General features: G+C 43.2%; 1 protein-coding gene across 4 annotated transcripts in view; it reads left to right on the forward strand.

Annotated features, from left to right (window-relative positions):
- Positions 1 to 27,500, forward strand: part of lama5 (laminin, alpha 5) — a 418,234-nt gene that overhangs the window by 118,268 nt on the left and 272,466 nt on the right. For all 4 annotated transcript variants that reach the window (XM_052481312.1, XM_052481311.1, XM_052481313.1 and 1 more), the window contains exons 4-7: positions 9,481 to 9,599; positions 9,886 to 10,056; positions 11,192 to 11,289; positions 26,623 to 26,738. In XM_052481312.1, coding sequence (XP_052337272.1) covers positions 9,481 to 9,599; positions 9,886 to 10,056; positions 11,192 to 11,289; positions 26,623 to 26,738 — 504 coding nt within the window. The remainder of the gene's footprint in view (positions 1 to 9,480; positions 9,600 to 9,885; positions 10,057 to 11,191; positions 11,290 to 26,622; positions 26,739 to 27,500) is intronic.

The raw sequence follows: 27,500 nt of genomic DNA on the forward strand, positions 1-27,500 counted from the left end.
GTGTAACATCTTCCAGGTACAGCCAACTAGAGAAAGCTAACGTTACCTAGCATTTTAAAAAGGGCGGGGGACACACACACAACCTAACATCAAACGTTACCTAGCAACAGCAACAAAAAACGATACTTGGAGTCAAAGTATCGATATACCGTCCAAAAGATAATATTGATATTTTCCCCCCATCATTACGTGTTCCTATGAGTAGAACTATGATACAAAGTGTACTTGCGGTTCCTGAACATCGAAAAGAGAAGGAAGACAAGGCTCAGGAAGAGGATTAGGTTTGTGTGTTTGTGTGTTTGTGTGTTTGTGTCTGGAGGCCTGGAAGTTCAACTCCTCTGTTAGTTTTAACCCCTTGTGTGATTGGTCGTGTGTGATTGGTCGTGTGTGATTGGTCGTGTGTGATTGGTCGTGTGTGATTGGTCGTGTGTGATTGGTCGTGTGTGATGGGTCGTGTGTGATGGGTCGTGTGTGATGGGTCGTGTGTGATGGGTCGTGTTTGATTGGTCGTGTGTGATTGGTCGTGTGTGATTGGTCGTGTGTGATTGGTCGTGTGTGATGGGTCGTGTGTGATGGGTCGTGTGTGATGGGTCGTGTGTGATGGGTCGTGTGTGATTGGTCGTGTGTGATTGGTCGTGTGTGATTGGTCGTGTGTGATTGGTCGTGTGTGTTTGGTCGTGTGTGTTTGGTCGTGTGTGATTGGTCGTGTGTGATTGGTCGTGTGTGATTGGTCGTGTGTGATTGGTCGTGTGTGATTGGTCGTGTGTGATGGGTCGTGTGTGATGGGTCGTGTGTGATTGGTCGTGTGTGATTGGTCGTGTGTGATTGGTCGTGTGTGATTGGTCGTGTGTGATTGGTCGTGTGTGATTGGTCGTGTGTGATTGGTCGTGTGTGATTGGTCGTGTGTGATTGGTCGTGTGTGATTGGTCGTGTGTGATTGGTCGTGTGTGATTGGTCGTGTGTGATGGGTCGTGTGTGATTGGTCGTGTGTGATTGGTCGTGTGTGATTCTAAGGGTTATTCCAAGGTTCCGGGGGTTTGTTTTGGAATAACCCTGAGGGCAGGGGGGGGGGGCCTCTCACAGAGCTGCTTCCACCTGACTGGCGGCACCAGCTGTCAATCAATAGGAGGGAGACAGGAACATTCCGAGCATTGTTGCCCGCCCACCTCAGCGGCGGTACAGATACAGCCTCTACCTCAGAGCTCAATATTTGAGACGAGACAGACAGGAGAAGATATTTAACAGGACTTCACTATTGACAGACAGGAGAAGATATTTAACAGGACTTCACTATTGACAGACAGGAGAAGATATTTAACAGGACTTCACTATTGACAGACAGGAGAAGATATTTAACAGGACTTCACTATTGACAGACAGGAGAAGATATTTAATGTGACTTCACTATTGACAGACAGGTGAAGATATTTAACAGGACTTCACTATTGACAGACAGGAGAAGATATTTAACAGGACTTCACTATTGACAGACAGGAGAAGATATTTAATGTGACTTCACTATTGACAGACAGGTGAAGATATTTAACAGGACTTCACTATTGACAGACAGGTGAAGATATTTAATAGTGACTTCACTATTGACAGACAGGTGAAGATATTTAATGTGACTTCACTATTGACAGACAGGTGAAGATATTTAATGTGACTTCACTATTGACAGACAGGTGAAGATATTTAATGTGACTTCACTATTGACAGACAGGTGAAGATATTTAACAGGACTTCACTATTGACAGACAGGTGAAGATATTTAATGTGACTTCACTATTGACAGACAGGTGAAGATATTTAACAGGACTTCACTATTGACAGACAGGTGAAGATATTTAACAGGACTTCACTATTGACAGACAGGTGAAGATATTTAACGTGACTTCACTATTGACAGACAGGTGAAGATATTTAACAGGACTTCACTATTGACAGACAGGTGAAGATATTTAACAGTGACTTCACTATTGACAGACAGGTGAAGATATTTAACAGGACTTCACTATTGACAGACAGGTGAAGATATTTAATGTGACTTCACTATTGACAGACAGGTGAAGATATTTAATGTGACTTCACTATTGACAGACAGGTGAAGATATTTAACAGGACTTCACTATTGACAGACAGGAGAAGATATTTAACAGGACTTCACTATTGACAGACAGGTGAAGATATTTAACAGGACTTCACTATTGACAGACAGGTGAAGATATTTAACAGGACTTCACTATTGACAGACAGGTGAAAATATTTAACAGGACTTCACTATTGACAGACAGGTGAAGATATTTAACGTGACTTCACTTCCTCGTAGGTAAAATTGGACACGGTAAAAGCAGTTAGTAGTCTGAGAGAAGAGGGACCCTGGGCCTCCTCTTAGACTAACAGTATTGTCTGTACAAGAGAGAGCCGGGTTGTTTGGATCCTGGATGCTGATTGGTTGATTAAAAACAAAATACCATGACGTGTTAATCTCATAACTCCACTGTCCCGCAGCTCAGCCAGGAAATTCATAAACTTCATCTCCTTCGTGGAAAAAAAACTTACTACACATAATTTTTCGATGCTACTATTTGGTTTGCAACCGTTGAGGGTTGTATAAACGACCAGCCTGCTTGGGTAGCAACGTCAGAATGCAAAAACGAATTTACTCGTTCAAATATATACAGGGGGGGGCAAAAAAAAGTATTTAGTCAGCCACCAATTGTGCAAGTTCTCCCACTTAAAAAGATGAGAGAGGCCTGTAATTTACATCATAGGTACACTTCAACTATGACAGACAAAATGAGAAAAAAAAAATCCAGGTGGCTCTCACTAAATACTTTTTTGCCCCACAGTATACTGAGATCATGTGACACTTAGATTGCAAACAGGTGGACATTATTTAACTAATTATATGACTTTTGACGGTAATTGGTTGGATCTTATTTAGGGACTTCTTAGCAAAGGGAGTAAATTCATACAGTAAACTTTTACGTTTTCTTTGATTATTTAACGGGATTATTATTATTATTATTATTTTACATTTTTGAATAAGTTCTTTTTTTCATTTCACTTCACCAATTTGGACTATTTTGTCCATTACATAAAATCCAATTAAAATCCAGATTTGTAATGCAACAAAATAGGAAAAATGCCAAGGGGGGGGGGGTGGTGAATACTTTTGCAAGGCACTGTACCAGGTGTGAAACAGGGAAGGGACTCAAGGGGTATGCTCATTTGGTATAGAGCAGACGTAACTCACTCTATTAAATTAATCAAAACAGTAACATTTTACATTTTGCTAGAAATTCAGAAGGAAATTATCTCAAAAATGTCCTCCTGTGTGCTACCTATATCCCTCCACTAGAATCCCCATACAGCTTCTACATCCTAGAGGGGGAAATCAATCATTTCCAGGCCCAGGGACACTAGTCTGTGGCGACCTAAATGCCAGAACCGGACAAGAACCTGACAGCCTCAGCACACAGGAGGACAAACACCTACCTGGAGGTGACAGCATTCTCTCCCCCATATGCCCCCCCTAGGCACAACTATGACACCATAACCAACAACAATGGGTCACAACTCCTGCAGCTCTGTTGCATGCTGGGTAGGGTTATAGTCAATGGTAGGCTTCGAGGGGACTCCTATGGTAGGTACACCTATAGCTCTGTCGCACGCTGGGTATGTACATAGTCAATGGTAGGCTTCAAGGGGACTCCTATGGTAGGTACACTTATAGCTCATCTCTTGGCATTAGTACTGTAGACTACTTTATCACTGACCTCAACCAGAGTCTCTCAGAGCGTTCACAGTCAGCCCACTGACACCCGTATCAGATCACAGCAAAATCATGGTCTACTTGAACAGAGCAATACTCAATCATGAGGCATCAAAGCCAAAGGAACTGAGTAACATTAAGAAATGCTATAGATGGAAGGAATGCAGTTTGGAAACCTACCAAAAACAATTAGGCAACAACAAATTCAATCCCTTCTAGACAATTTCCTGGGTAAAACGTTCCACTGTAATAGTGAAGGTGTAAACTTGGCAGTAGAAAACCTAAACAGTATATTTGACCTCTCAGCTTCCCTATCAAATCTAAACATTTCAAGCAGAAAACCTAAGAAAATTAAACAACAATGACAAATGGTTTGATAAAGAATGTGAAAACCTAAGAAATAAATTGAGAAACCTGTTTAACCAAAAACATAGAGACCCAGAAAACCTGAGTCTACGCCTTCACTATGGTGAATCACTAAAACAATACAGAAATACACTACGGAAAAAGAAGGAACAGCATGTCAGAAATCAGCTCAATGTAACTGAAGAATCCATAGACTCTAACCACTTCTGGGAAAATTGGAAAACACTAAAACAAACAACAACACGAAGAATTATCTCTCCAAAATGGAGATGTGTGGATAAACCACTTCTCTTGTCTTTTTGGCTCTTTAACAAAGAATAAACAGCATCAAACATACATAGCATCAACAAACTTGCGAAAGTATTCGGCCCCCTTGAACTTTGCGACCTTTTGCCACATTTCAGGCTTCAAACATAAAGATATAAAACTGTATTTTTTGTGAAGAATCAACAACAAGTGGGACACAATCATGAAGTGGAACGACATTTATTGGATATTTCTAACTTTTTTAACAAATCAAAAACTGAAAAATTGGGCGTGCAAAATTATTCAGCAAATGATACCAATCTAATGTAACACTAGTAGCTAAAAAAGCTATTGTCATACCTTGGACTGATCTGAAGAGACGTGAGAAGTTTATCTTTGTGTTTGATAGACTGCCTTTGAACTCAGGTCATCTGAGCAACACCAGGCTGTGTTAGCCTGTTGAGCTAAAGCCTGGAGACACTCACCGCCCCATTCTGACTAAGAATATATTTGGTTGTCTTCATCATCATGACGTAAAGCTCTGATCTGAGCTTTTTGGAAGGAAAACAGCTGAAGAATGAAATATATCAGGTTATTTTCTAATATAATAGAGCAACCACGTTTCCAGTGAGGAAAGGCAGTGTCACTACCTGCTGCCTGTCGTAGACCAACTCAATAAACAGAGACGCACAGAAAGGCTGGAATGACTACAGGCCACATCTCACCCCCACAGTCACACATTCCCTGAATACTTCAGAACTATTCCACTTCTGTCCACGAAAGAGAGAAAAAGGGTCAATATCCTGAAGAACTGAGAGAGAATAAGAGAACCGAGAGAATATTTTACACAAGCCCTCTCTCTGCCTGAGCCCATATACTCTACCTCAGAGAGAGAAGTTCACAGCTGCTGGTAGAAAAAAAAACTTTATTGTCCCCCCTGGTTGACACACAGAGTACCACTATACGGTCTATAGTCTCTGTGTGTATATAACAACTCTAAACATCAGAACAACCTTTTCTCTCTGTTTCTCTGTGGCTGGGGGACAGGGAAGACCATACCAATGACAACTTCACAGTGATTTAGAGGATAGATTTATTTGAGAAGTTTTTTTTTTTTAAGGGGAGGTTAGAGGAAGGATAAACAGTAACTGAACAGCCTGAAGTCCCACAACTGCTCATATCCAACACACAGCTCATATCCAACACACAGCTCATATCCAACACACAGCTCATATCCAACACATAGCTCATATCCAACACACAGCTCATATCCAACACACAGCTCATATCCAACACATAGCTCATATCCAACACACAGCTCAGCTCATATCCAACACATAGCTCATATCCAACACACAGCTCATATCCAACACACAGCTCATATCCAACACACAGCTCATAGCTCATATCCAACACACAGCTCATATCCAACACATAGCTCATATCCAACACACAGCTCATATCCAACACATAGCTCATATCCAACACACAGCTCATAGCTCATATCTAACACATAGCTCATATCCAACACACAGCTCATATCCAACACACAGCTCGTATCCAACACACAGCTCATATCCAACACACAGCTCATATCCAACACACCGCTCATATCCAACACACAGCTCATATCCCATATCCAACACACAGCTCATAGCTCATATCCAACACACAGCTCATATCAACACACAGCTCATATCCAACACACAGCTCATAGCTCATATCCAACACACAGCTCATAGCTCATATCCAACACACAGCTCATATCCAACACACAGCTCATATCCAACACACAGCTCATATCCAACACACAGCTCATAGCTCATATCCAACACACAGCTCATATCCAACACACAGCTCATAGCTCATATCCAACACACAGCTCATAGCTCATATCCAACACACAGCTCATATCCAACACACAGCTCATATCCAACACACAGCTCATATCCAACACACAGCTCATAGCTCATATCCAACACACAGCTCATATCCAACACACAGCTCATAGCTCATATCCAACACACAGCTCATAGCTCATATCCAACACACAGCTCATAGCTCATATCCAACACACAGCTCATATCCAACACACAGCTCATAGCTCATATCCAACACACAGCTCATAGCTCATATCAACACACAGCTCATAGCTCATATCCAACACACAGCTCATAGCTCATATCCAACACACAGCTCATAGCTCATATCCAACACACACACAGCTCATAGCTCATATCCAACACACAGCTCATATCCAACACACAGCTCATAGCTCATATCCAACACACAGCTCATAGCTCATATCCAACACACAGCTCATAGCTCATATCCAACACACAGCTCATAGCTCATATCCAACACACAGCTCATAGCTCATATCCAACACACAGCTCATAGCTCATATCCAACACACAGCTCATATCCAACACACAGCTCATAGCTCATATCCAACACACAGCTCATAGCTCATATCCAACACACAGCTCATAGCTCATATCCAACACACAGCTCATATCCAACACACAGCTCATAGCTCATATCCAACACACAGCTCATAGCTCATATCCAACACACAGCTCACAGCTCATATCCAACACACAGCTCATAGCTCATATCCAACACACAGCTCATAGCTCATATCCAACACACAGCTCATAGCTCATATCCAACACACAGCTCATAGCTCATATCCAACACACAGCTCATATCCAACACACAGCTCATAGCTCATATCCAACACACAGCTCATAGCTCATATCCAACACACAGCTCATATCCAACACACAGCTCATAGCTCATATCCAACACACAGCTCACAGCTCATATCCAACACACAGCTCATATCCAACACACAGCTCATATCCAACACACAGCTCATAGCTCATATCCAACACACAGCTCATAGCTCATATCCAACACACAGCTCATAGCTCATATCCAACACACAGCTCATAGCTCATATCTAACACACAGCTCATAGCTCATATCTAACACACAGCTCATAGCTCATATCACTGTACTGTGTTTAGCTTCTGACTGCATCAAGCAATTCTATGTGTTAATATGTGTTTATATGTGTTAATATGTGTTAATGTGTTTATGTGTGTTTATATGTGTTAATATGTGTTTATATGTGTTAATATGTGTTTATGTGTGTTTATATGTGTTAATATGTGTTTATATGTGTTAATATGTGTTTATATGTGTTAATATGTGTTTATATGTGTTAATATGTGTTAATATGTGTTAATATGTGTTTATATGTGTTTATATGTGTTAATGTGTGTTAATATGTGTTTATATGTGTTTATATGTGTTTATATGTGTTGATATGTGTTTATAAATGTCAATATGTGATTATATGTGTTTATAAATGTGTTTATAAACACATATGCTCTGACTGCATCAAGCAATTCTATGTGTTAATATGTGTTTATATGTGTTAATATGTGTTAATGTGTTTATGTGTGTTGATATGTGTTAATATGTGTTAATATGTGTTAATATGTGTTGATATGTGTTGATATGTGTTGATATGTGTTGATATGTGTTAATATGTGTTAATATGTGTTGATATGTGTTGATATGTGTTAATATGTGTTAATATGTGTTGATATGTGTTAATATGTGTTAATATGTGTTAATATGTGTTGATATGTGTTAATATGTGTTAATATGTGTTAATATGTGTTGATATGTGTTGATATGTGTTGATATGTGTTGATATGTGTTAATATGTGTTAATATGTGTTGATATGTGTTAATATGTGTTAATATGTGTTAATATGTGTTAATATGTGTTAATATGTGTTAATATGTGTTGATATGTGTTGATATGTGTTAATATGTGTTAATATGTGTTGATATGTGTTGATGTGTGTTTATATGTGTTGATAAGTGTTTATAAATGTCAATATGTGACTGTGCTATCCAACCTCCAAACGAGCTTCAATGCCATACAGCACTCCTTCCGTGGCCTCCAACTGCTCCTAAACGCGAGTAAAACCAAATGCATGCTTTTCAACCGATCGCTGCCTGCACCCGCATGCCCGACTAGCATCACCACCCTGGATGGTTCCAACCTTGAATATGTGGACATCTATAAGTACCTAGGTGTCTGGCTAGACTGCAAACTCTCCTTCCAGACTCACATCAAACATCTCCAATCAAAAATCAAATCCAGAGTCGGCTTTCTATTCCGCAACAAAGCCTCCTTCACTCACGCTGCCAAGCTTACCCTAGTAAAACTGACTATCCTACCGATCCTCGATGTGTCATCTACAAAATGGCTTCCAACACTCTACTCAGCAAACTGGATGCAGTCTATCACAGTGCCATCCGTTTTGTCACTAAAGCACCTTATACCACCCACCACTGCGACTTGTATGCTCTAGTTTACATATTCGCCGCCAGACCCACTGGCTCCAGGTCATCTACAAGTCCATGCTAGGTAAAGCTCCGCCTTATCTCAGTTCACTGGTCACGTGGCAACACCCATCCGTAGCATCCAGCAGGTGTATCTCACTGATCATCCCTAAAGCCAACACCTCATTTGGCCGCCTTTCGTTCCAGTACTCTGCTGCCTGTGACTGGAACGAATTAAAAATCGCTGAAGTTGGAGACTTTATCTCCCTCACCAACTTCAAACATCAGCTATCCGAGCAGCTAACCGATCGCTGCAGCTGTACATAGTCTATTGGTAAATAGCTCACCCTTTTCACCTACCTCATTCCCATACTGTTTTTATACTGTTTTTATTTATTTACTTTTCTGCTCTTTTGCACACCAATATCTCTACCTGTACATGCCCATCTGATCATTTATCACCAGTGTTAATCTGCAAAATTGTATTATTCGCCTACCTCCTCATGCCTTTTGCACACATTGTATATAGACTGCCCATTTTTTTCTACTGTGTTATTGACTTGCTAAATTGTTTACTCCATGTGTAACTCTGTGTTGTCTGTTCACACTGCTATGCTTTATCTTGGCCAGGTCGCAGTTGCAAATGAGAACTTGTTCTCAACTAGCCTACCTGGTTAAATAAAGGTGAAATAAAAAAAATATGTGTATGTGTTGTTTAACAGCTTCTAAGAGAGACTGCATTGAGCGCTTCGGACAGCGAACCATCGAACGGATCAACTCTGACAACGACGTCATCTGTACCACTGAATACTCCCGCATCGTACCCCTGGAGAATGGAGAGGTGTGTGTGTGTGTGTGTGTGTGTGTGTGTGTGTGTGTGTGTGTGTGTGTGTGTGTGTGTGTGTGTGTGTGTGTGTGTGTGTGTGTGTGTGTGTGTGTGTGTGTGTGTGTGTGTGTGTGTGTGTGTGTGTGTGTGTGTGTGTGTCAATACGTACACATACTGAATGTGTGTAAATGAGTACCACACGTCTGTTTGTGTATGTGAGTGTTACAGCGTGTGTGTGTGTGTGTGCATACCTACTGAGTGTGTGTGTGTGTGTGTGTGTGACATCGTCCCTCTCTCCCAGGTGGTGGTGTCTCTAGTGAACGGGCGTCCCGGGGCTATGAACTTCTCCTACTCTCCAGTCCTGAGGGATTTCACCAAGGCCACCAACATCCGTCTCCGTTTCCTCAGAACCAACACCCTCCTGGGACACCTGATGGGCAAGGCCCTCCGCGACCCCACCGTCACACGCAGGGTGGGTACTGATGGGTACAGGGGTGAGAAGGTGGGGGGGGCAGGAGGTAGGGAAGGGGTCAGAGGGTAAGGGGCCCAGGTGGGAGAGAAGGGGTCAGATGGTAAGGGGCCCAGGTGGGAGAGAAGGGGTCAGATGGTGGGGGGCCAGGAGGTAGGGAAGGGGTCAGATGGTAAGGAGGACAGGAGGTAGAGAAGGGGTCAGAGGGTAAGGAGGATAGGAGGTATTGAAGGGGTAAGAGGGTAAGGAGGACAGGAGGTAGAGAAGGGGTCAGAGGGTAAGGAGGACAGGAGGTAGAGAAGGGGTCAGAGAGTAGGGGACAGGAGGTAGAGAAGGGGTCAGAGGGTAAGGAGGACAGGAGGTAGAGAAGGGGTCAGAGGGTAAGGAGGACAGGAGGTAGAGAAGGGGTCAGATGGTAAGGAGGACAGGAAGTAGAGAAGGGGTCAGAGGGTAAGGAGGACAGGAGGTAGAGAAGGGGTAAGAGAGTAGGGGACAGGAGGTAGAGAAGGGGTCAGAGGGTAAGGAGGACAGGAGGTAGAGAAGGGGTCAGATAGTAAGGAGGACAGGAGGTAGAGAAGGGGTCAGAGAGTAGGGGACAGGAGGTAGAGAAGGGGTCAGAGGGTAGGGGACAGGAGGTAGAGAAGGGGTCAGAGGGTAAGGAGGACAGGAGGTAGAGAAGGGGTCAGAGGGTAAGGAGGACAGGAGGTAGAGAAGGGGTCAGAGGGTAAGGAGGACAGGAGGTAGAGAAGGGGTCAGAGGGTAAGGAGGACAGGAGGTAGAGAAGGGGTCAGAGGGTAAGGAGGACAGGAGGTAGAGAAGGGGTCAGAGGGTAAGGAGGACAGGAGGTAGAGAAGGGGTCAGAGGGTAAGGAGGACAGGAGGTAGAGAAGGGGTCAGATGGTAAGGAGGACAGGAGGTAGAGAAGGGGTCAGAGGGTAAGGAGGACAGGAGGTAGAGAAGGGGTCAGAGGGTAAGGAGGACAGGAGGTAGAGAAGGGGTCATATTCAAAGGGCCTTTAACTTGAAACCGTCCCGTACTACAGCCTGTCAAACTGTGTGACAAGCTGACTCGTCTGAATGAAGCTACAATAGTCAGTTACAATGATTTAATGTCTCCGTGCTGTGCCTGTCTCCCTGCAGTATTACTACAGTATCAAGGACATCAGTATCGGAGGACGCTGTGTGTGTAACGGACACGCTGAAGCCTGCGACCCACACGACCCCAACGACCCCTACAAGTAAGAGGGACAGTCTGACTATACACGAATAGATGATAGCTTCTAGAATATAAATGATTACACTTCAATAGATTATAGAATAGAAATGACTACACCTCAATAGATTATAGAATAGAAATGACTACACTTCAATAGATTATAGAATAGAAATGACTACACCTCAATAGATTATAACATATATATTACTACACTTCAATAGATTATAGAATAGAAATGACTACACTTCAATAGATATGACTACACCTCAATAGATTATAGAATAGAAATGACTACACTTCAATAGATTATAGAATAGAAATGACTACACATCAATAGATTATAGAATAGAAATGACTACACTTCAATAGATATGACTACACCTCAATAGATTATAGAATAGAAATGACTACACTTCAATAGATTATAGAATAGAAATGACTACACTTCAATAGATATGACTACACCTCAATAGATTATAGAATAGAAATGACTACACATCAATAGATTATAGAATAGAAATGACTACACATCAATAGATTATGTAGAGATTACTACACTTCAATAGATTATGTAGAGATTACTACACCTCAATAGATTATGTAGAGATTACTACACCTCAATAGATTATGTAGAGATTACTACACCAAAATATATTATAGAATATATATTACTACACATCAATAGATTATGTAGAGATTACTGCACCTCAATATATTAGAAAATATATATTACTACACATCAATAGATTATGTAGAGATTACTACACCTCAATAGATTATAGAATATATATTACTACACATCAATAGATTATGTAGAGATTACTACACCTCAATAGATTATAGAATATATATTACTACACATCAATAGATTATAGAGATTACTACACATCAATAGATTATGTAGAGATTACTACACCTCAATAGATTATGTAGAGATTACTACACCTCAATAGATTATAGAATATATATTACTACACATCAATAGATTATGTAGAGATTACTACACCTCAATAGATTATAGAATATATATTACTACACATCAATAGATTATGTAGAGATTACTCCACCTCAATATATTAGAAAATATATATATTACTACACATCAATAGATTATGTAGAGATTACTGCACCTCAATATATTAGAAAATATATATATTACTACACATCAATAGATTATGTAGAGATTACTACACTTCAATAGATTATGTAGAGATTACTACACATCAATAGATTATAGAATATATATTACTACACATCAATAGATTATGTAGAGATTACTACACCTCAATAGATTATAGAATATATATTACTACACATCAATAGATTATGTAGAGATTACTACACCTCAATAGATTATGTAGAGATTACTACATCTCAATAGATTATAGAATATATATTACTACACATCAATAGATTATGTAGAGATTACTACACCTCAATAGATTATGTAGAGATTACTCCACCTCAATATATTCTGTAGAGATTACTACACCTCAATAGATTATGTAGAGATTACTACACCTCAATAGATTATGTAGAGATTACTACACCTCAATAGATTATGTAGAGATTACTACACCTCAATAGATTATGTAGAGATTACTACACTTCAATAGATTATGTAGAGATTACTACACCTCAATAGATTATGTAGAGATTACTACACCTCAATAGATTATGTTAATCATTTGTCTGCATTGGCTTTCCCCTTGCCCTGAGACGTGGCTGTCGTAGGAGAATACTGCCATGACTCAATCCCAGATTTCTCCCTTACTTACTTTTTTGACTGGTAATTTGATCATGTAGTCTTTTTAAAAAAATGTTTACATTTATTTAACCTATAGCAGCTTTTCAAGTCTTTTTATTTAATTATATTTTACCTTTATTTCACTTTTATATATTTATTTAACTTTTATTTAACTAGGAAAGTCAGTTAAGAGCAAATTCTTATTTTAAATGACGGCCTGGGAACAGTGGGTTAACTGCCAAGTTCAGGGGCAGAACGATAGATTTGTACCTTGTGTCAACAAGTCAATTTGATGGAAAAACATCTGCATTCTGTTTTTTAATGTGATTTCTTTTGTATTTTTGTATATATTTTTTTTGCATGAAAATCTGTTGCCAATCGGATGGAAATCTAGCTAATGGTGCTGTACAAGAGCGAGAGAACAGTGAGAGGGAGAAGAGAAGAGGAAGGAGAGGTAGAGAAGTTTCACAGAAAAGTTAGATCATTCTTAAAGATGAGGTGATTCTGAAAAGTTCGATCATTCTTAAAGATGGGTGAGGAGGAACAATTCAAAATCTAAGTTCTACGGAGGATGGAGGTGGTACACACACACACACACACACACACACACACACACACACACACACACACACACACACACACACACACACACACACACACACACACACACACACACACACACACACACACACACACAAAAACACACACACACACACAAAAACACACACACACACACACACAAAACACACAAAAACACACACACACACACACACACACACACACAAAAACACACACACACACACACACACAAAACACACACACACACACACACACACACACACACACACACACACACACACACACACACACACACACACACACACACACAAAAAACACACACAAAAACATCTTTAGTATCCAGAGTACGTCAGTATATCAGACGAGAACCAGACATAGAGAGTGAGTCCGACAGGTGGTTTGTTTAAGATAGCAGGAATTTGTTAGGATTTTTCACGTTTCTGTTTATCTAACGGTAAAAAGCTTAATAAAGCACTTAACCCTAACGTTGGGGTTTCAACATTTTAAACTGACAAATGGTTTGTTCCTCTGCCTGTCGACCATTCTTAACATTCCCCGGTTAAACGGTCCAGATATAGGAATTTATGCTTTGCGTTTCAAATGGCACCCTAACCCCTTTGTAGTACACTGGGCTCTGGTCTAAAGTAGTGCACTATGTAGGGAATAGGGTGCCCATTTGAGACGATGAATCTATAACAATGTGTCGGAGTGCTCGCTATACTCCCTGGTCACGGCTGAATACCTCTCCTCTCCGCGGTGTGAAATGTCCCCCCCCCCCCACCCCACCCACCCACTGGACCTGATTACACACGCCACAAGCAGTGTGTGTGTGTGTGTGTGTGTGTGTGTGTGTGTGTGTGTGTGTGTGTGTGTGTGTGTGTGTGTGTGTGTGTGTGTGTGTGTGTGTGTGTGTGTGTGTGTGTGTGTGTGTGTGTGTGTGTGTTTCTCCATAAGTACGCCCAGTCGACTAGATCCATAGGTATTCCTGTAGAGAGTAGACATATGTTAAAGAGATGAGGGAGGTTGTTTGTGTAAGGCACCATATTCCCTATTTAGTGCACCCTATTCCCTATTTAGTGCACCCTATTCCCTATTTAGTGCACCCTATTCCCTATTTAGTGCTCCCTATTCCCTATTTAGTGCTCCCTATTTAGTGCACCCTATTCCCTATTTAGTGCACCCTATTCCCTATTTAGTGCACCCTATTCCCTATTTAGTGCTCCCTATTTAGTGCACCCTATTCCCTATTTAATGCACCCTATTCCCTATTTAGTGCACCCTATTCCCTATTTAGTGCTCCCTATTTAGTGCACCCTATTCCCTATTTAGTGCTCCCTATTTAGTGCACCATATTCCCTATTTAGTGCACCCTATTCCCTATTTAGTGCACCCTATTCCCTATTTAGTGCACTACTTTAGACCAGAGCCAGAACCCTCTAGAGAACCACTTCTGCTATCAGCCAGAGTCCACCCTCTAGAGAACCACTTCTGCTGTCTGCCAGAGTCCACCCTCTAGAGAACCACTTCTGCTGTCAGCCAGAGTCCACCCTCTAGAGAACCACTTCTGCTGTCAGCCAGAGTCCACCCTCTAGAGAACCACTTCTACTGTCAGCCAGAGTCCACCCTCTAGAGAACCACTCCTGCTATCAGCCAGAGTCCACCCTCTAGAGAACCACTTCTGCTGTCTGCCAGAGTCCACCCTCTAGAGAACCACTCCTGCTGTCTGCCAGAGTCCACCCTCTAGAGAACCACTTCTGCTGTCAGCCAGAGTCCACCCTCTAGAGAACCACTTCTGCTGTCAGCCAGAGTCCACCCTCTAGAGAACCACTTCTGCTGTCAGCCAGAGTCCACCCTCTAGAGAACCACTTCTACTGTCAGCCAGAGTCCACCCTCTAGAGAACCACTTCTGCTGTCAGCCAGAGTCCACCCTCTAGAGAACCACTTCTACTGTCAGCCAGAGTCCACCCTCTAGAGAACCACTCCTGCTGTCAGCCAGAGTCCACCCTCTAGAGAACCACTTCTACTGTCAGCCAGAGTCCACCCTCTAGAGAACCACTTCTGCTGTCAGCCAGAGTCCACCCTCTAGAGAACCACTTCTGCTGTCAGCCAGAGTCCACCCTCTAGAGAACCACTTCTGCTGTCAGCCAGAGTCCACCCTCTAGAGAACCACTTCTACTGTCAGCCAGAGTCCACCCTCTAGAGAACCACTTCTGCTGTCAGCCAGAGTCCACCCTTCCACTTCTGCTGTCAGCCAGAGTCCACCCTCTAGAGAACCACTTCTGCTGTCAGCCAGAGTCCACCCTCTAGAGAACCACTTCTACTGTCAGCCAGAGTCCACCCTCTAGAGAACCACTTCTGCTGTCAGCCAGAGTCCACCCTCTAGAGAACCACTTCTACTGTCTGCCAGAGTCCACCCTCTAGAGAACCACTTCTGCTGTCAGCCAGAGTCCACCCTCTAGAGAACCACTTCTACTGTCAGCCAGAGTCCACACATATTTCTGTTAGTGGGGGTTTGCCAGGGACGAGATTGCATTAGGCTTTGCTTCTCTTTTAGAAGAAAGAAACATTTCATGTGTGACTCACTAGAAATTCATTATCTTAATGGAAAAAAATTGTCTCTGTTGAAATGAGAAATCTGACATATAGTTTAAACACTCGTCCTTATTTTAACCAGTTATTTTAAAGCCCTTTGGTGTAACTATGGATCTGTACAATGGGCTTGCTTCATTTTTTTCTGAGACAAACAAGCCTACACACACACACACACACACACACACACACACACACACACACACAGCTTTGGTTCTGAGCTCTCAAGGACTACAGTTTCACAAAGGGATAAAGCAAAGCATAGATCTAGAATGACTAGCTCGGCTTTGCCCTTTGGTTAGTCTTTCAAGACTAGTGTCACCTCGTTAAATCACACTATTTCTGGAGTCAGAGCTTTCTTACTGTAGTCCTACTATATAAAAACTCACAATGGTGAATTCTTAGATATGGATAATTCTTAGAACTCACAATGGTGAATTCTTAGATATGGGGAATTCTTAGAAATCACAATGGTGAATTCTTAGATATGGGGAATTCTTAGAACTCACAATGGTGAATTCTTAGATATGGATAATTCTTAGAACTCACAATGGTGAATTCTTAGATATGGGGAATTCTTAGAAATCACAATGGTGAATTCTTAGATATGGGGAATTCTTAGATATGGTGAATTCTTATAACTCACAATGGTGAATTCCTAGATACGGTGTTTTATGTTTTATAGAACAGCTGTTTAATGGCTACAGATCTGATAACTGTATATATATATATATATATGATTACAGCTTTGGCAGGTGATACTGTAGTCTGGAGTGCAGCGTACAGCTGTCCTTTGATGACATCACTCCTTAGATGTCTGAAATAGCAACACCCACACTTGTAATGTAGACCAGCCTGATAGCACCTAAAGTATGGGTCCTCACAGAGGATGAAGTCACATAACGACGTGTGTTTTTCAAGCTGTTCGTGTGGAGGAAATAGTCTGTACATTTGAAGTTTAACTAAACTGATCGTATGTGTATCTGATAACGAAAGAGGGAAGCAGGAAAAGACAATGCTGTGTTTTTTAATCTGTGGTATTTTAATCTGTGGTATTTTCTCTGTGGTATTTTCTCTGTGGTATTTTAATCTGTGGTATTTTAATCTGTGGTATTTTCTCTGTGGTATTTTAATCTGTGGTATTTTAATCTGTGGTATTTTCTCTGTGGTATTTTAATCTGTGGTATTTTAATCTGTGGTATTTTCTTCTGTGGTATTTTAATCTGTGGTATTTTCTCTGTGGTATTTTAATCTGTGGTATTTTCTCTGTGGTATTTTAATCTGTGGTATTTTAATCTGTGGTATTTTCTTCTGTGGTATTTTAATCTGTGGTATTTTAATCTGTGGTATTTTAATCTGTGGTATTTTCTTCTGTGGTATTTTAATCTGTGGTATGTGGTATTTTAATATGTGGTATTTTAATCTGTGGTATTTTAATCTGTGGTATTTTCTCCTGTGGTATTTTATATGTGATGGTCACTGCACTGCGTTCCACCTGATGGAGTGACTCTAACAGGCTTCTAAAAATCTCTTAGAAAATCAACATTCTATCTCCCCTTGGCGTTTTGAAACACATCCTGACGACTCCAATGCCATCGTAGTCAGAGTAGTCTTCAGGATATTGTATCAGCGAACCTCCTGTCCTTTGGTTTACAACCCTTTTAAAGTTAAAACGTCTTTGGGATCGGTGTCCCTTCCACGGAACGGTTGAGCTAACGTAGGCTAATGTGATTAGCATGAGGTTGAGCTAACGTAGGCTAATGTGATTAGCATGAGGTTGAGCTAACGTAGGCTAATGTGATTAGCATGAGGTTGAGTTAACGTAGGCTAATGTGATTAGCGTGAGGTTGAGCTAACGTAGGCTAATGTGATTAGCATGAGGTTGAGCTAACGTAGGCTAATGTGATTAGCATGAGGTTGAGTTAACGTAGGCTAATGTGATTAGCGTGAGGTTGAGCTAACGTAGGCTAACGTGATTAGCATGAGGTTGAGCTAACGTAGGCTAATGTGATTAGCATGAGGTTGAGCTAACGTAGGCTAATGTGATTAGCGTGAGGTTGAGCTAACGTAGGCTAATGTGATTAGCATGAGGTTGAGCTAACGTAGGCTAATGTGATTAGCGTGAGGTTGAGCTAACGTAGGCTAATGTGATTAGCATGAGGTTGAGCTAACGTAGGCTAATGTGATTAGCATGAGGTTGAGCTAACGTAGGCTAATGTGATTAGCATGAGGTTGAGCTAACGTAGGCTAATGTGATTAGCATGAGGTTGAGTTAACGTAGGCTAATGTGATTAGCGTGAGGTTGCAAGTAACAAGAACATTTCCCAGGACATAGACATATCTGATATTGGCAGAAAGCTTAAAATGGTTGTTAATCTGACTGTACTGTCCAATTCACAGTAGCTATTACTGTGAAATAATACCATGCTATTGTTTAAGGAGAGTGCACAATTTTGAACATGAAAAGTTATTAATAAACAAATTAGGCACATTTGGGCAGACTTGATACATCATTTTGAACAGAAATATAATGGTTCATTGGATCAGTCTAAAACGTTGCACATACACTGCTGTCATCTAGTGGTCAAAGTATAAATTGCTCCTGGGCTGGAATAATACATTATGGCCTTTCTCTTGCATTTCAAACATGATGGTACAAAACAAAATACAAAATAAAGGTTGTTTTTTTTCATTGTATTCTCTTTTACCAGATCTAATGTGTCCCACTACTACATTCCTTTACCATTTACGTAAACTTCAAAAAGTGTTTCCTTTCAAATCGTATCTAGAACATTCTTATCTTTGCTTCAGTGCTTGAGCTACAGGCAGTTAGATTTGGGTCCTGAGCTACAGGCAGTTAGATTTGGGTCCTGAGCTACAGGCAGTTAGATTTGGGTCCTGAGCTACAGGCAGTTAGATTTCGGTCCTGAGCTACTGGCAGTTAGATTTGGGTCCTGAGCTACAGGCAGTTAGATTTGGGTCCTGAGCTACAGGCAGTTAGATTTGGGTCCTGAGCTACAGGCAGTTAGATTTGGGTCCTGAGCTACAGGCAGTTAGATTTGGGTCCTGAGCTACAGGCAGTTAGATTTGGGTCCTGAGCTACAGGCAGTTAGATTTGGGTCCTGAGCTACTGGCAGTTAGATTTGGGTCCTGAGCTACAGGCAGTCAGATTTGGGTCCTGCGCTACAGGCAGTCAGATTTGGGTCCTGAGCTACAGGCAGTCAGATTTGGGTCCTGAGCTACAGGCAGTTAGATTTGGGTCCTGAGCTACAGGCAGTTAGATTTGGGTCCTGAGCTACAGGCAGTTAGATTTGGGTCCTGAGCTACAGGCAGTTAGATTTGGGTCCTGAGCTACAGGCAGTTAGATTTGGGTCCTGAGCTACAGGCAGTTAGATTTGGGTCCTGAGCTACAGGCAGTTAGATTTGGGTCCTGAGCTACAGGCAGTTAGATTTGGGTCCTGAGCTACAGGCAGTTAGATTTGGGTCCTGAGCTACAAGCAGTTAGATTTGGGTCATGAGCTACAGGCAGTTAGATTTGGGTCCTGAGCTACAGGCAGTTAGATTTGGGTCCTGAGCTACAGGCAGTTAGATTTGGGTCCTGAGCTACAGGCAGTTAGATTTGGGTCCTGAGCTACAGGCAGTTAGATTTGGGTCCTGAGCTACAGGCAGTTAGATTTGGGTCCTGAGCTACAGGCAGTTAGATTTGGGTCCTGAGCTACAGGCAGTTAGATTTGGGTCCTGAGCTACAGGCAGTTAGATTTGGGTCCTGAGCTACAGGCAGTTAGATTTGGGTCCTGAGCTACAGGCAGTTAGATTTGGGTCCTGAGCTACAGGCAGTTAGATTTGGGTCCTGAGCTACAGGCAGTTAGATTTGGGTCCTGAGCTACAGGCAGTTAGATTTGGGTCCTGAGCTACAGGCAGTTAGATTTGGGTCCTGAGCTACAGGCAGTTAGATTTGGGTCCTGAGCTACAGGCAGTTAGATTTGGGTCCTGAGCTACAGGCAGTTAGATTTGGGTCCTGAGCTACAGGCAGTTAGATTTGGGTCCTGAGCTACAGGCAGTTAGATTTGGGTCCTGAGCTACAGGCAGTTAGATTTGGGTCCTGAGCTACAGGCAGTTAGATTTGGGTCCTGAGCTACAGGCAGTTAGATTTGGGTCCTGAGCTACAGGCAGTTAGATTTGGGTCCTGAGCTACAGGCAGTTAGATTTGGGTCCTGAGCTACAGGCAGTTAGATTTGGGTCCTGAGCTACAGGCAGTTAGATTTGGGTCCTGAGCTACAGGCAGTTAGATTTGGGTCCTGAGCTACAGGCAGTTAGATTTGGGTCCTGAGCTACTGGCAGTTAGATTTGGGTCCTGAGCTACAGGCAGTTAGATTTGGGTCCTGAGCTACAGGCAGTTAGATTTGGGTCCTGAGCTACAGGCAGTTAGATTTGGGTCCTGAGCTACAGGCAGTTAGATTTGGGTCCTGAGCTACAGGCAGTTAGATTTGGGTCCTGAGCTACAAGCAGTTAGATTTGGGTCCTGAGCTACAGTTAGATTTGCAGTTAGATTTGGGTCCTGAGCTACAGGCAGTTAGATTTGGGTCCTGAGCTACAGGCAGTTAGATTTGGGTCCTGAGCTACAGGCAGTTAGATTTGGGTCCTGAGCTACAGGCAGTTAGATTTGGGTCCTGAGCTAGCTAGGCAGTTAGATTTGGGTCCTGAGCTACAGGCAGTTAGATTTGGGTCCTGAGCTACAGGCAGTTAGATTTGGGTCCTGAGCTACAGGCAGTTAGATTTGGGTCCTGAGCTACAGGCAGTTAGATTTGGGTCCTGAGCTACAGGCAGTTAGATTTGGGTCCTGAGCTACAGGCAGTTAGATTTGCAGTTAGATTTGGGTCCTGAGCTACAGGCAGTTAGATTTGGGTCCTGAGCTACAGGCAGTTAGATTTGGGTCCTGAGCTACAGGCAGTTAGATTTGGGTCCTGAGCTACAGGCAGTTAGATTTGGGTCCTGAGCTACAGGCAGTTAGATTTGGGTCCTGAGCTACAGGCAGTTAGATTTGGGTCCTGAGCTACAGGCAGTTAGATTTGGGTCCTGAGCTACAGGCAGTTAGATTTGGGTCCTGAGCTACAGGCAGTTAGATTTGGGTCCTGAGCTACAGGCAGTTAGATTTGGGTCCTGAGCTACAGGCAGTTAGATTTGGGTCCTGAGCTACAGGCAGTTAGATTTGGGTCCTGAGCTACAGGCAGTTAGATTTGGGTCCTGAGCTACAGGCAGTTAGATTTGGGTCCTGAGCTAGCTACTAGGCAGTTAGATTTGGGTCCTGAGCTACAGGCAGTTAGATTTGGGTCCTGAGCTACAGGCAGTTAGATTTGGGTCCTGAGCTACAGGCAGTTAGATTTGGGTCCTGAGCTACAGGCAGTTAGATTTGGGTCCTGAGCTACAGGCAGTTAGATTTGGGTCCAGTTAGAGGGTCTACAGGCAGTTAGATTTGGGTCCTGAGCTACAGGCAGTTAGATTTGGGTCCTGAGCTACAGGCAGTTAGATTTGGGTCCTGAGCTACTGGCAGTTAGATTTGGGTCCTGAGCTACAGGCAGTTAGATTTGGGTCCTGAGCTACAGGCAGTTAGATTTGGGTCCTGAGCTACAGGCAGTTAGATTTGGGTCCTGAGCTACAGGCAGTTAGATTTGGGTCCTGAGCTACAGGCAGTTAGATTTGGGCCCTGAGCTACAAGCAGTTAGATTTGGGTCCTGAGCTACAAGCAGTTAGATTTGGGTCCTGAGCTACAGGCAGTTAGATTTGGGTCAGGCAGTTGAGCTACAGGCAGTTAGATTTGGGTCCTGAGCTACAGGCAGTTAGATTTGGGTCCTGAGCTACAGGCAGTTAGATTTGGGTCCTGAGCTACTGGCAGTTAGATTTGGGTCCTGAGCTACAGGCAGTCAGATTTGGGTCCTGAGCTACAGGCAGTTAGATTTGGGTCCTGAGCTACAGGCAGTTAGATTTGGGTCAGGCAGTTAGCTTTGGGTCACAGGCAGTTAGATTTGGGTCCTGAGCTACAGGCAGTTAGATTTGGGTCCTGAGCTACAGGCAGTTAGATTTGGGTCCTGAGCTACAGGCAGTTAGATTTGGGTCCTGAGCTACAGGCAGTTAGATTTGGGTCCTGAGCTACAGGCAGTTAGATTTGGGTCCTGAGCTACAGGCAGTTAGATTTGGGTCCTGAGCTGACAGGCAGTTAGATTTGGGTCCTGAGCTACAGGCAGTTAGATTTGGGTCATGAGCTACAGGCAGTTAGATTTGGGTCCTGAGCTACAGGCAGTTAGATTTGGGTCCTGAGCTACAGGCAGTTAGATTTGGGTCCTGAGCTACAGGCAGTTAGATTTGGGTCCTGAGCTACAGGCAGTTAGATTTGGGTCCTGAGCTACAGGCAGTTAGATTTGGGTCCTGAGCTACAGGCAGTTAGATTTGGGTCCTGAGCTACAGGCAGTTAGATTTGGGTCCTGAGCTACAGGCAGTTAGATTTGGGTCCTGAGCTACAGGCAGTTAGCAGTTAGATTTGGGTCCTGAGCTACAGGCAGTTAGATTTGGGTCCTGAGCTACAAGCAGTTAGATTTGGGTCCTGAGCTACAGGCAGTTAGATTTGGGTCCTGAGCTACAGGCAGTTAGATTTGGGTCCTGAGCTACAGGCAGTTAGATTTGGGTCCTGAGCTACAGGCAGTTAGATTTGGGTCCTGAGCTACAGGCAGTTAGATTTGGGTCCTGAGCTACAGGCAGTTAGATTTGGGTCCTGAGCTACAGGCAGTTAGATTTGGGTCCTGAGCTACAGGCAGTTAGATTTGGGTCCTGAGCTACAGGCAGTTAGATTTGGGTCCTGAGCTACAGGCAGTTAGATTTGGGTCCTGAGCTACAAGCAGTTAGATTTGGGTCCTGAGCTACAGGCAGTTAGATTTGGGTCCTGAGCTACAGGCAGTTAGATTTGGGTCCTGAGCTACAGGCAGTTAGATTTGGGTCCTGAGCTACAGGCAGTTAGATTTGGGTCCTGAGCTACAGGCAGTTAGATTTGGGTCCTGAGCTACAGGCAGTTAGATTTGGGTCCTGAGCTACAGGCAGTTAGATTTGGGTCCTGAGCTACAGGCAGTTAGATTTGGGTCCTGAGCTACAGGCAGTTAGATTTGGGTCCTGAGCTTACATTTGGTAGTTAGATTTGGGTCCTGAGCTACAGGCAGTTAGATTTGGGTCCTGAGCTACAGGCAGTTAGATTTGGGTCCTGAGCTACAGGCAGTTAGATTTGGGTCCTGAGCTACAGGCAGTTAGATTTGGGTCCTGAGCTACAGGCAGTTAGATTTGGGTCCTGAGCTACAGGCAGTTAGATTTGGGTCCTGAGCTACAGGCAGTTAGATTTGGGTCCTGAGCTACAGGCAGTTAGATTTGGGTCCTGAGCTACAGGCAGTTAGATTTGGGTCCTGAGCTACAGGCAGTTAGATTTGGGTCCTGAGCTACAGGCAGTTAGATTTGGGTCCTGAGCTACAGGCAGTTAGATTTGGGTCCTGAGCTACAGGCAGTTAGATTTGGGTCCTGAGCTACAGGCAGTTAGATTTGGGTCCTGAGCTACAAGCAGTTAGATTTGGGTCCTGAGCTACAAGCAGTTAGATTTGGGTCCTGAGCTACAGGCAGTTAGATTTGGGTCCTGAGCTACAAGCAGTTAGATTTGGGTCCTGAGCTACAAGCAGTTAGATTTGGGTCCTGAGCTACAGGCAGTTAGATTTGGGTCCTGAGCTACAGGCAGTTAGATTTGGGTCCTGAGCTACTGGCAGTTAGATTTGGGTCCTGAGCTACAAGCAGTTAGATTTGGGTCCTGAGCTACAGGCAGTTAGATTTGGGTCCTGAGCTACAGGCAGAGCTACAGGCAGTTAGATTTGGGTCCTGAGCTACAGGCAGTTAGATTTGGGTCCTGAGCTACAGGCTGCTACAGGCAGTTAGATTTGGGTCCTGAGCTACAGGCAGTTAGATTTGGGTCCTGAGCTACAGGCAGTTAGATTTGGGTCCTGAGCTACAGGCAGTTAGATTTGGGTCCTGAGCTACAGGCAGTTAGATTTGGGTCCTGAGCTACAGGCAGTTAGATTTGGGTCCTGAGCTACAGGCAGTTAGATTTGGGTCCTGAGCTACAGGCAGTTAGATTTGGGTCCTGAGCTACAGGCAGTTAGATTTGGGTCCTGAGCTACAGGCAGTTAGATTTGGGTCCTGAGCTACAGGCAGTTAGATTTGGGTCCTGAGCTACAGGCAGTTAGATTTGGGTCCTGAGCTACAGGCAGTTAGATTTGGGTCCTGAGCTACAGGAAGTTAGATTTGGGTCCTGAGCTACAGGCAGTTAGATTTGGGTCCTGAGCTACAGGCAGTTAGATTTGGGTCCTGAGCTACAGGCAGTTAGATTTGGGTCCTGAGCTACAGGCAGTTAGATTTGGGTCCTGAGCTACAGGCAGTTAGATTTGGGTCCTGAGCTACAGGCAGTTAGATTTGGGTCCTGAGCTACAGGCAGTTAGATTTGGGTCCTGAGCTACAGGCAGTTAGATGTGGGTCCTGAGCTACAAGCAGTTAGATTTGGGTCCTGAGCTACAGGCAGTTAGATTTGGGTCCTGAGCTACAGGCAGTTAGATTTGGGTCCTGAGATACAGGCAGTTAGATTTGGGTATGTCATTTTAGGTGAAAATGGAAAAAAAGGGGCTGATCCTTCAGAGGTTTTGAGGTTATAAGTCTATGTACACCAGCAGCGGGCCCCTGATGTTTGATAAAACTCTGTATATGGTTCTACATGCTTTTATCCTTGAACAACCAGATTAATGGTCTGTTTTGGCCACACAGTGTAAACTGCAGGTTGTTCATTTTAAATGGGATTATGTGCCTGGGTGAAGCAGGGTGATGTTCTGGGACTGTAGAGGAATTAACTCTTTCACTGATAGAGCTGCGTTCTCTCTGGGTTTATAACCGAGCGGGTGGGCTACGTTTTCTCTGATGGCACAAAAGAAAGTTGATGGAGGAAGAGGAGTTTTAACTGTAGCTAAAAGAAGGTTAAAGAGGTAGAGGAGTTTTAACCTGGAGATAAAGGTTCAGCCCAAGTATTAGCCCAGTGGTAGTATTAGCCTAGTGTTAGCATTAGCCTAGTGTTAGTATTAGCCTTGTGTTAGTATTAGCCTAGTGTTAGCATTAGCCTAGTGTTAGCATTAGCCTCGTGTTAGTATTAGCCTAGTGTTAGTGTTAGCCTAGTGTTAGTATTAACCTTGTGTTAGCATTAGCCAAGTGTTAGTATTAGCCTAGTGTTAGCATTAGCCTAGTGTTAGCATTAGCCTCATGTTAGTATTAGCCTAGTGTTAGTGTTAGCTTAGTGTTAGTATTAGCCTCGTGTTCGTATTAGTCTAGTGTCAGCATTAGCCTAGTGTTAGCATTAGCCTCATGTTAGTATTAGCCTAGTGTTAGTGTTAGCTTAGTGTTAGTATTAGCCTAGTGTTAGTATTAGCCTAGTGTCAGCATTAGCCTAGTGTTAGCATTAGCCTAGTATCAGCCTAGTGTTAGTGTTAGCCTCATGTTAGTATTTAATGTTTAATGATCTCCTGGCTGTTGATCTCGTGGTCATTGATCTCCTGTTTGTTGATCTCTTGGTCGTTGATTTCTTGGTCGTTGATCTCCTGGTCGTTGATCTCCTGGTCATTGATCTCCTGGTCGTTGATCTTCTGGTCATTGATCTCCTGTTTGTTGATCTCTTGGTCGTTGATCTCTTGGTCGTTGATCTCTTGGTCGTTGATCTCCTGGTCGTTGATCTCCTGTTTAATGATCTCCTGGTCGCTGATCTCCTGTTTATTGATCTTCTGGTCGTTGATCTCCTGGTCGTTGATCTCCTGGTCGTTGATCTCCTGGTCGTTGATCTCTTGGTCGTTGATCTCCTGGTCGTTGATCTCCTGGTCGTTGATCTCTTGGTCGTTGATCTCCTGGTCGTTGATCTCCTGTTTATTGATCTCCTGGTCGTTGATCTCCTGGTCGTTGATCTAGAAAAAGAAAGAAAGAAAAATGCCATTTAGCAGACGCTTTTATCCAAAGCGACTTACAGTCATGTGTGCATACATTCTACGTATGGGTGGTCCCGGGAATCGAACCCACTACCCTGGCGTTACAAGCGCCATGCCCTACCAACTGAGCTACAGAAGGACCTCTTGGTCGTTGATCTTCTGGTCGTTGATCTTCTGGTCGTTGATCTCTTGGTCGTTGATCTCTTGGTCGTTGATCTCCTGTTTATTGATCTTCTGGTTGTTGATCTCCTGTATATTGATCTCCTGGTCGTTGATCTCCTGGTCGTTGATCTCCTAGTCGTTGATCTCTTGGTCATTGATCTCCTGTTTGTTGATCTCCTGTTTGTTGATCTGATAGATACTCATGTGTGTGTTTTCGTTCTCTCCCTCCCTCTCTGTGAAGGCTTCAGTGTGACTGCCAACACAACACTTGTGGAACGTCATGTGACCAGTGTTGCCCCGGATACAACCAGATTCCATGGAAACCAGCGACCACTTACCAGGCTAACGAGTGTGAACGTGAGTTTCCCTCCCTCCCTCACCCCACCACCCCTACCCACTCATCACCATCCAACCCCCTTCTGAAAAAAGTTGGAGGCAGTTTCCAGAAGTCCTTCCCTGGTATTAGCCAAGGAATGTATTGCCTGTTAGGCATTAGTTTATCACTGTCATTCTTACGGAAGCAGAACAGCCTCAGGGGTTGTTTTGTTGGTGTTTGGATACAGACACCCACCTATCCTGTCCATCGCAGACATAATACCTCTGTCGGGGAATGACAAGAGGCAGAAGAAGTCTTATACAACAGCCAATCGTATTGTTTCAATGCACAGTCTGATGAAAGCAGAATGTCCCACTAGATCTGAGTCCTACTAGATCTAAGCTGAGTCCTACTAGATCTGAGTCCCACTAGATCTGAGCTGAGTCCCACTAGATCTGAGTCCCACTAGATCTGAGCGGAGTACCACTAGATCTGAGCTGAGTCCCACTAGATCTGTAACGGTTCTCTTGTGGTGAAGGAGAGTCGGACCAAAATGCAGCGTGTAGATTGCGATCCATGTTTATTCAACAAACGAAACATGAATCTAAATACAAACACTACAAAACGAAAACCGAAACCGCCTATACTAGTGTAAACTAACGCAGACTAAGGACATCAAGACACTAAGGACAATCACCCACGAAACACACAAAGAATATGGCTGCCTAAATATGGCTCCCAATCAGAGACAACGATAAACACCTGCCTCTGATTGAGAACCACTTCAGACAGCCATAGACTTA

The sequence above is a fragment of the Oncorhynchus keta genome, chromosome 27 (assembly GCF_023373465.1).
Source record: "Oncorhynchus keta strain PuntledgeMale-10-30-2019 chromosome 27, Oket_V2, whole genome shotgun sequence".
Taxonomy (NCBI): domain Eukaryota; kingdom Metazoa; phylum Chordata; class Actinopteri; order Salmoniformes; family Salmonidae; genus Oncorhynchus; species Oncorhynchus keta.